Source organism: Pinus tabuliformis, chromosome 4_2 (assembly GCF_031772625.1).
Source record: "Pinus tabuliformis cultivar Carrire ecotype Pingquan chromosome 4_2, CPIR1, whole genome shotgun sequence".
Lineage (NCBI taxonomy): Eukaryota > Viridiplantae > Streptophyta > Pinopsida > Pinales > Pinaceae > Pinus > Pinus tabuliformis.
Genome location: NC_142304.1, coordinates 235007834 through 235018553, shown reverse-complemented (window position 1 = coordinate 235018553; position 10720 = coordinate 235007834). Strand labels below are relative to the sequence as shown.

Sequence of the window (10720 nt, the reverse complement as noted above, 5' to 3'; positions counted from 1 at the left end):
GTGTATATCAAGCAACTAGAATGCTTCGAGACTTCTGATTGAGAGTCTCATGTGTATAGGTTTTAACCTTGTACAAAAATTACCTGCATACAAATTCTAAAACATAGAAAATAAACAATGCGAGAGCATAACACATAAAACACATATACACAGAGATTTCCCCTGGATCCCAAAACCGAGACTACCAACTTGATTTTTTCATTATTTTCTTTCAATGTTATAATACATATTTATACATGTTGAAGCATCCAATACCATGGACCAAAAACCATCGTGTCCAAAACCATGGATCGAAAACCATCGCGTCCAAAAACATGTGCGAAAATCATGCACAAAACCATAGGTGGGTACGCACAACCTAACATAGGTTCCAACACCAAACTTTTCCGGGGCAATGCCCTAAACCCCATAGAGTGGAGTTACCTGTACCCCTCAAACCCCCTGTGACCCCCCTGCTACGTAATTGGCACAACAAAAGGGGGCTCTGCCCCCCCTCTAACTCCCCCAATTAACTACGTGGGCTAGTTGTGAAAAGAATATAACACAACCCAACATTCTCCCACTTGTTGTTTTCTTTCCACATGGGACCACAAGAGAGCTTAGTCATTTATCCAGCCCTGCAACGCCCATTGTTTCTCTACACCAAGAGAACTTCTCAGAGCTCACAGATTTTTTCAATGCATCTACAGTGTTCTTCAAAGTGTCCACCTTTACCAGCAACACCTTTTTGTCTTCTATCATATCCCCCACAAAGTGATACTGAACATCAATGTGCTTTGTCTTCGAATGATATGTAGGGTTCTTTGCCAAGAAAATTTCACTTTGGCTGTCACAGTCTATCCTTACAGCTCCCTGTACTAACCCCATACTTGAACACAATCTTTACAACCAAACTACTTCTTTGCTTGCATGAGTGGCTGCCATGTATTTTGCCTCTGTAGTTGATAGTGCCACTACAGATTATTTCTTAATCATCCAACTGACTGCACCTCCAAATAGGTTAAACACATACCCACTTGTAGATCTTCTCTGGTCTAGATCTCCAGTCGAGTCTGCATCAACAAAGCCATGAATATCCAACACTCTGTCCAATCTTGGTCTTCCTTGGTAGCACAAACCATAATCACTAGTGCCACGCAAATACCTGAAAACCCGCTTCACTACTGTCCAATGCTCCTTTCCTGGTTTTGACATAAACTTGCACAATACTCCCACTGCATGTGCAATGTCTGGTCTAATACAAACCATTGCATACATCAGGCTACCGACTGCACTTGCATATGGAACATAGGACATGTCCTCTTCCTCTTCTTGTGTTTTGGGACACTGTTCAGCAGATAACTTTACACCTACAGGAATAGGAACCTTCACTAGTTTACTATCCTACATATTAAATCTCTGCAATATTGTCTCGACATACTTCCTCTAGTTTAACCAAAGCTTCCTCTTTGCCCAATCTCTTTTAATTTCCATGCCCAAAATATAGTTTGCAGCAACAAGATATTTCATGTTGAATTTGGAGGACAATTGGGTCTTCAAATCCTACATAATTTCTTTGTCATTTCCAACTAGCAACATATCATCCACATACAAGACCAAATAAATAACACAGTCACCAATTAATTTAAAATAGAGACAGTGATCTACTTTGCTTCTGGTGAAGCCAAATCCCCGTATAAATGTATCAAATTTCTTATACCACATCCTTGGTGACTGTTTTAACCCAAAACAGAGACTTATTTAATTTGCATACCAGTTCTTTCTTACCCTTCACCACAAAGCCTTAGGGTTGCTTCATGTAGATTTCCTCTTCCAGATCCCCGTGAAGAAATTTTGTCTTCACATCCATCTGTTCTACCTCAAAATCAAAAGTAGTAGCAACAAATAAAAGTAATCTAATAGAAGCTACATTGGCAACAGGAGAAAAAATATCACCAAAATCAATTCCCGGCACCTGGGAATAACCTTTTGCTACCAACTGAGCTTTGTATTTCTCCACCTTTCCTTCTGCATTTGTCTTCTTCTTGAACACCCATTTGCTGCCAATGGGTTTCCTTCCAGCTGGAAAATCCACTAGATCCCAAGCCTCATTATTGTGCAAAGATGCCATTTCATCAACCATGGCCTCTTTCTAGAGTTTTCCATCCTCTGAATCCACTGCTTCCTTCACAGTTTTGGGATCATCATGAGTAATAGATAAAGAAAAATTTGAACAGAAAGCAGATGGACTATACCTTTTTGGCTGCCTTCTTTCTTGAATTGATCTTCTCACACTCAGAGTTTGTGGTTCTTCATCTTCTGATTCCTCCTCTGTTGCAGAGTCTGATTCTTCCTCCTTTAGCTCAAACTATATCTTCTCAGGTTCCTTGGTTGGAATTCATGTTTAATAACATCTTTCACCTCTCTAAACACCACATCTCGGCTGTACACAACCTTCCTTGTTACTGGGTTCCAAAGCTTATAACCCTTTAAACCATCCTTATACCCAATAAAGATGCACTTTTCAGATTTACTATCCAACTTGGTTCGTTTATCCTTTGGAATATGTACATATGCATCACATCCAATTACCCTCATATGTGAAAGAGAGGGTTTCTTACCAGTCCATACCTCTTGTGGAGTTTTATCCTCCAAAGTTGATAATGTTTTCTATTGACCAGGTAACATGTTGTCTCCACTACCTCTGCCCAAAATTCATGTCTTAACCCGGCACCACTGAGCATGCTTCTTGCCCTTTCCATCAATGTCTTGTTCATTCTTTCTGCAACTCCATTTTGCTAAGGTGTATATGGAGTAGTCTTCTACCGTGCTATACCACACTTCTTACAGAATTCTTCAAATTCCTTACTGCAAAATTCTCCACCATTATCTATCCTCAACACCTTTATCTTCTTCTTTGTCTAGTTTTCCACCAGAGCCTTGAATTCTTTAAACCTGTCAAAGACTTCAGATTCATTCTTAAGGAAATATATCTGTGTATTCCTTGAGAAGTCATCTATAAATGATACATAGTACACAGACTTACCCAGTGATGGAACCTTCACAGGTCCAAACACATCACTATGCACAAGCTCTAATATATGTTTCGCCCTCTTACCACTAGAGGGGAAACTCACCCGATTCTACTTCCCATATACACAATTTTCACAGAAATCAAAATCCAGAGAGATATTATTCATACCTTCTACCAAACCTTTGCCATGAAGTAATTGAAGGCCCTTCTCTCCAATATGTCCAAGCCTTTGATGCCACAGCGTGGTCTTCTTTCCAGAGACCACTAGATTTTCTGCTCCACTTTCAGGAACCACAAAACTGTTGCACCCATCAACAACCGTGCTACCTTGTAGCTTGCACAGAGTTCCAATCCGAACTCCCCGCATCAATACCAGTGCTCCCCGAACCATCTTGCAGGTATCCTTCTCGAACACTGTTTTTACACCTGCATCATCCAACTTGCTTATAGAAATCAGATTTCTGGCCAATGTAGGAATATGCAGAACACCCAGAAGTTTTCTAACCCTTCCACCTTGCAACTTCAACTTTAATTTTCCGCGACCAACAATTTTAGCCTTCCTATCATCCCCTAAGAAGACATCACCACCATCGTATTTCTCATACTCGCAAAACCACTCTCTATGGGGAGTGAAGTGAAAGGATGCACCTGAGTCAATCAACCATGCCTCATGATCTACATGTGTACTTGAAGAAGCCATGTACACATCCCCACCTTCATCTGAGGTGGTTTTCGCCTCTGCAGAAGGAGCATCATCAGATCCCTTTCCTTTATCAGGAGCTTTAGATTTACAATCCCTTTTGTAGTGCCCTTCCTTTCCGCATTTCCAGCACACCACCTTTATAGGTTTTCCTGGAGATTTAGATCTCCCACTCGATGACTTATTTTTGTTTTTGTTCTAGGATCGTCCTCATACAGGCAAGGCATCACCATTCTGGCTCTCCATATTTTTCCATCTCATCTCCTTCATCAGCAAGGATGAGACTATTTCATCAAACTGCAAGGCAGTTGCATTGCTACCTATTGCAATAACCAGACTATCCCACGAATCTGGTAGAGAACACAACAAACTAATGCACTTATCTTCATCTGAAATTTTAATATCAATAGATTCTAACTGACTTACCACAGTATTAAATGCGTTCAGATGCTCTGTCACCAAGTCTCCATCTTTCATCCTTAGGTTATACAACTTTTTCCGTAGGAACAGTTTATTCACCAGAGACTTAGATTGGTACAAAGTCCCTAACTTGTCCCACAAATCCTTCGCCATAGCTTCCCATGATACATTCAGCAATACTAAATCTGAGACACACAATCGTATTGTGCTCTTTTCCTTCCGATCCAACTTCTTCCATTCTTCATCGAACACTCCTGTTGGTTTAGTACCACTGATCTTTATCCACCAAAAAATCCTCCATCTTGAGTTTCCACAACTCAAAACTCTGACCGTTAAATTTCTCGATCTCTATATTTCCACTGCTCGCCATCTTCTTTCACCACCAGAATCAATCTCGCAGATCTCCCACTGAACAAGGTCTACCACAGGCCTGAGCAAAACCCCTCAGCAACAAAGGCGTCCCCTTGAAGCCAAAATAGCTCTGATAACAAAATAGCCAAGACCAGTTCCGCATAGTTCATGGTACCCTAAGATTACCTAACCTTAAGTTATTTGTGCAATAAATTTTATCATACTGTATTTTTAATTTGACATAACATTTAATTCATATAGTATTGAATTTTTTTAGTTTCCTCATTTTTCTATTCTTTCCAAAGTCACAAATGTTTGATTTCTTGTATGTTTCATATCATGGTGTTTTGTATTTTCTGTTCAAGTAAAACAAACTCATGTTTTGGCAACAATTTTTACATAATCACATGGAGGGGAAGTTGCCAATGCCTTTATATCTTTGTTTTGACCTTAAAGCAGTGGCTTCTTGTGGTTGCCTAAGAGGCTGATCTTGAAGTTCAATTCTGCATGCTTGGATAAGGATGTATTTTCGTGATATGTATCCATTGTTAAAATCTAATGCATTGGATGTGTTCTGGATTAGGCCAGAATTGTTTTTCTTTGTATTGTTTAGTTGTTGACAGTGTTGTGTTTCCTATTTTTGGAACTTTGATATTAAACTCACACTCTCTTTCTTGTGATATTTTTCAATTGTAAATTTCCAATTCACATTTACATTTCCTTGGTTGTTTATTTTTCATTTTTATATTGTTGCACACTGGGTAACATTTTAAAATATCTATGCTCATTTTCACTTTTGCAGTGGTTCTAAGAGATTTAATTTCTAATTTTTTCTTTTCCTCTTACCTATTTTTCATTTTGATTGTGTATATATTCCATCACAAAAAAATATTTGCAAATAACTGCTATGTGATGCTTTTGACTTTTGTAATGCTTATAAGAGATTAAAGAAACGGGTCGATTTATAACTATATGCATTTTATTTATAATTCTAGTTATTATTATTGCAGTATAAAACAGACTTTACCTTCCACTTCTCGCGCTTGAAGTTAAATATATTCGTGCATGTAACAAACAGTGGATTCAAGGTTTGAGAGTCATTAACACATTTGATATACACGTGAGCAGCTGCTGCAACTTCAAGAGGTATGATCCATTACTTGCATTATTAAAAAATTCAATAGAAAGTTTTAAGTTTGGACTTCTGTATCACAACCTAATTCATTAGATATACACAATAGTATGCACTATTGGTATAAGTTCTTGGCCTTATATTACTTCTTGGTTTTATTTATTTACGTCACAACTTATTGTATAAAATTAAATGATTTTTCTTTTGATACCTTGATCGCAATTTTTTTCCAGGAACACCTTTGTTGACCTATTTTAATTTTCAGAAATTTTGGATCATTGGTAACAATGTATGAATTAAAAAAAAAAATTGACGCTATTATGACTATAACTAGCATTTGCACCAGATGTTGCAAAGGAAACGTCGTAAGGCATAAATTGGAAAATATAAATACAACAAAAGAATACTTTGATAAAAAATAAAAATATATTGAACACTCAAATCAATGCCCCATTAATTGGAAGCACTTAGTAGACATATCTATCAACATTAGGATTATACACAATGATCAAGAAATTTCTCATATACAAACAACTTCCACAACAACCTTTTGTCACATCCACATTTAAAAAATGCCCTAGAACGTGATCGGAATCTTCCATGTTGCCTTTTTCATTATGCAGATAAATCTTCCATATTGCTATTATCATCATGAATATTGTTAGTTCATTGTTGTAAAGTGTTAGTGTGTTAAATTCAATACTATAAGTTCGACAAGCGAAAAACATTCCTCAATTAGCATAATATGCATTTTTCTCTCACCGCGTATTTTTCAGTCAAAGAGCACAAGTAACATATTAACATGTATTTTCCCTTCATTATTTTCATCATAGAGCCAAGAAATCTATGCGTTATCTATAAAGTAACAAAAACATTATGAAATAAGTTTAATATTTCAAGCTAGTGTCTAACCTATAAAGTAACAAAAACTTTTTGAAATAAATTTAATATTTTAAGCAATTGACTAACGTACTTTAATAATTGAAAATTTCTCAAAGATGAATTATACTTCATAATAAGAGAGCCAACATTGGAGCCCATACTTTCACTAAAACCAAAAGAAACACAACCACTTGTTAAGAAGAAATTCAAGTAATAATAATAAAACAAAAATAATAAACATTAAAGTATAAAATGGTATTTCCAACACACAGGGATAAATATACATGCTCTATGTCCATTGTTAGATTAAATGGGTGTGGATAAAATTAGTAGAGAACCCAAAATTGTATTTCCAATTAGGAGAGGGGTGGAGAAATGCTTTAAATGCAGGTTGTTGTCATTCTAATGAAACCCTTTGCAAAGGGGATGTTAAGATTCTGAGAGAGAAACTAGGCTTGGTAGAGAACACCTTCCTTGTTAAACATTCCCCTATGGTAACCAAAAGGAAAGGGCAAGAGAAACAATAATTAGGTTTCTGTTCACAAGTTGTGTAAAATATATAGGTGTTATTGATGTCTGAGTGAATAATGGGAGAGATTATTTATGAAATTATGATAAGGCACACTTATTTTTGTCAGAAAGAGGCATATTAATGGCAAGTACATCACATTTAGGTAGCATTTCGTCAAGATTTGTCTCCAATGTTGCTCCAGTTTCCTTTTCCAATTCGGGTCCAATAGAAAGACGGTCGTGGTAAAGAAGCTTACAATTGAAGGGTTGTACAAAGGAACGCAGTACAATTCAACATCATGTAATGTTTATTATTATTAGATTGAAATTTTGAAACAAACAGCATGCATGCATAAGAATTATGGAGCACCGATTTTTGAAAAGAAGTTTGCAACATCATGAAGTAGTACTAGATCCTAAGAATGAATTCCTTCAAACGCTTGAGTAGTTCTTTGCCAATATGCCCTGCACCAATAGTACCAATAGTTTTCCCTTCTAGATCATATGACCTGTAAGAAATTGGTGCCACTTTCCAATCACCCTCAACAATTTGCTTATATCTAGGCACAAAGTTTCGCATCAATATGAGAATGCGCATTAGCTCATCTTCTGCCACGGACACCACATTACTTGCTGTAAAAATTGTTGAAGAAGGCGTCAGTTAAATTATGAAGAATCATTGCAGAAACTTGTTCATACCAAAATGTCCATAGCGTGAACAGGGCAGTGACAAGCGGTATAATTTCAGAAATAGTACCTGTAACTTCTGCGACAGTCACACCAGCAGCTGCTGCAGCATTTAGATCAATGTGATTAGAACCAATACCAGCTGTCAAAAGAAGCTTTAAGTTCTTTTCCTTCTTGATCCTCTCTGCTGTCACATAGGCCGGGTGGAAAGGCGTAGAAATCAAAACATGCGCATCAGGTATGTGCTTTTCAAGTTCTGCAAAGGAAATTAATTGTGTAAGTTTAGTCCGCAGTGGGTTACAATTCTCAAATGTAAAAGCAAGCAAGAAATACACTGATTTCGACGATCCATGGTAGCAAGAAGTAGGAAAGGGAAGGCATACTAGAAAATTAATAGATTGGATTGTGGATTAAACAACCACCCAACTTCAATTGTGAATAACCAGAAGTCATTTACGACTTGTTCGACAAGATATATATTCTGTAAATCTCACTTTTTGAAGAAGCACATATGATACCATCTAGATTGATTATTATTCAGGATATGAGGAACAAAAGGAAGTCTAGGACATAAACTATTCATCCATATCAATAACAACAACAGATAACACGATTTTATATCCCAAGGGGTGGGTGGCCCTTCACGGGAGAAAATCTCATTAAATACCTTGGGGTTACCAGCTGGTATTTCAACTAGCAGTTGGTTACTACCCTCGTCTTCCATCCAGAAAAATTGGGAAGAGGGAGGAAATCTGCAGGGGGCTAGCAAGATGCTTGGAAAGCCTAAACTGTGGGACATTATTTTTCCAGACCCGAAAAAGAAAGATGACTCCAGGTGATGTGGAGTTGAAGTATGATGTTACTAGGTACCATATAATTATACCTCCCTCCAAGGTCAAAGACATATGAGTTGAGTTATAAGGTCGTCTCAGGTTTCAAGGGAAACTGTTTTTCAAGAAGATTCTACAATACAAGAATCAGCATAGATGGTGCCCTGTCCAGCAGTCAAAGAAACTCTACCAAGCAAAACCCTGCTGATACAAATTTAGCATTAGCTCTAAATCCTTTTCTGTGCTTTTGATGGCTAGTAACTATAGTTAGACAAATGAGACCTGCTAACAATTAGACCACAGTTTATTCATTTATTAAGAAGTCTGGTGTACATAGCTTGATGATGAGTGTGTCCCAGCACTCTAGTGTTAGCAGATAAAAAATCACAATTCCAAATCAGTTATCATGATTTCAAGTTTCACGGGGCCAATTCGACAGCACAGTACATGTAGCCTAGTAGGGCATTTAAATTCCATGTTATCAATTCACCAACACAGAGAACACATATAGCCTAGTGGTATACATGGATACAGAAAGAAACAGGGAATTTGGGGGGCTTCTAACAGTTTTAAGAAAGAGATGGTGTTTAGCACAACTCCCTCCAAGCGTTACCAGATGCATAATCAAGGAAAATTCGGGGAGGCCAAGTTTTGGGCAAGGATAAGGAAAACATTCGGGACAAAATTGGAGAGTAGAATAAAAATATAAATATATACACATATATTTTGATGAAAATATATAAGCAATGGTGAGTGCGAAAATATGACCTCCCTTCAGTCTGTTTCACAGAAATTAATCACCTAGTAGAGGAGCAATGAACCCAGCAGAGGTAAAAATAACCTAAATTGGGCTGGATGAGGGTTTTTATTACACAAGTTTGATTCAGTCAACTAAGTCATACTCATACTCAGAGGTCAAACTCATGTTGACAGTCAAACTCTGTCAACAAACAAGTTACAAGTTGGAAAATCAAACTCTGTGTCAACAACCAAGTTTGACTCAGACAAGTTGGAAAAATACATTTGCCTGAAACTCGGATAATGGCAGGTTCAAGCCACGATCCTGGTAACACTGGTTCAAACTTTCCCTTCTATGTTCTGAACCTACAGATCCCCTGCGCAACTTCTATGCATATGATCAATGATGTTAAATTAAAGTTCAAAAAGACACATTAATTTAATTTTATTTTGCAGGAGTGCTAACTTAGACATAACAACAAAAGAAATCACTGCTAACTTACCACAGTCAGTACCTTCCTTGTCATCTATCACAATGTACTGGTGACCATTAGATTCCAGCCATTCTCGTATGCCCAAAGCATTCTCAACACACTCGAGAAAGTTTGGATTGAGCGAAGCATATTCATTAGCTTTATAAAAGACTCCAACAATTTTATTACTTCCTGCAGGTGCCTGAAGCATAATAAGAGCATATAAATTAGAAAAATAGGAAGCAGAGAATGTAAGAAAATATATAATCTTGTTTTGTTAATCAGAGTGATAACTAAGAAAATATATAATCTTGTTTTGTTAATGAGAGTGATAACTGAAACTTGATACTACCTTCTCCAGGTAAACCAGCCTACTTATACTTGTATCTCAGACCTTCATACGTGGCAAGCAAGCATCATCTTACCCAACTTCAATCCCAACAAAAAAGAAGTGAGGGTGATCGATCAACACTTACATGCAATTCTCTGACAGAATAGATTGGGGAGTAGATTGGCCTTCTACTCGATCTATATCCAATCCAATCAATGCATATGTTGGTGTGGAGAATGAACCCTCAACTGGATCACCATCAGAAAAATTGAATGGCTCTAGCACTGGTTCATTAAGATCCAAGTTTGCTAATGCCAATTCAACACTACTATCCAAACCCCATATCATTAGGAAACACATCCCACATCTTTGTCTTTCCCTTCAACCACTCTTCCCTCTATTTAGAAATAAGACGGAGGTTGATGTGCACATACACCATACACCATTGTCTTGCACTTGGAATCCTTTCAAAGCTACACTATAACCCTCAAATGCACTCCAAAATGCCTACGAACTTCAACCTACTAAATGAAATGAGGAAAAAAGACAGACAAGTCACCTTTTTCAAACCCACGGGCCACTTTTGACAAACATGTGTCCTAAACTTGGGACACATTTAGAGCACATGTCGAACATGAGTTTGGCACATGCCC

At 37.4% G+C, this 10720-nt stretch overlaps 1 protein-coding gene across 1 annotated transcript; it reads right to left on the bottom strand.

Moving 5' to 3' along the window:
- Positions 1–6947: 6947 nt before the first annotated feature.
- On the bottom strand, positions 6948–10434 carry LOC149168925 (formate dehydrogenase, chloroplastic/mitochondrial-like). The gene is made up of 7 exons (XM_089425018.1): positions 10406–10434; positions 10213–10264; positions 9767–9938; positions 7766–7951; positions 7441–7641; positions 7124–7277; positions 6948–6987 (listed from the first exon to the last, which is right to left on the bottom strand). Exons 1-7 carry the CDS (start codon positions 10432–10434, stop codon positions 6948–6950), a joined length of 834 nt encoding a protein of 277 aa, XP_089281144.1.
- Positions 10435–10720: the final 286 nt, after the last annotated feature.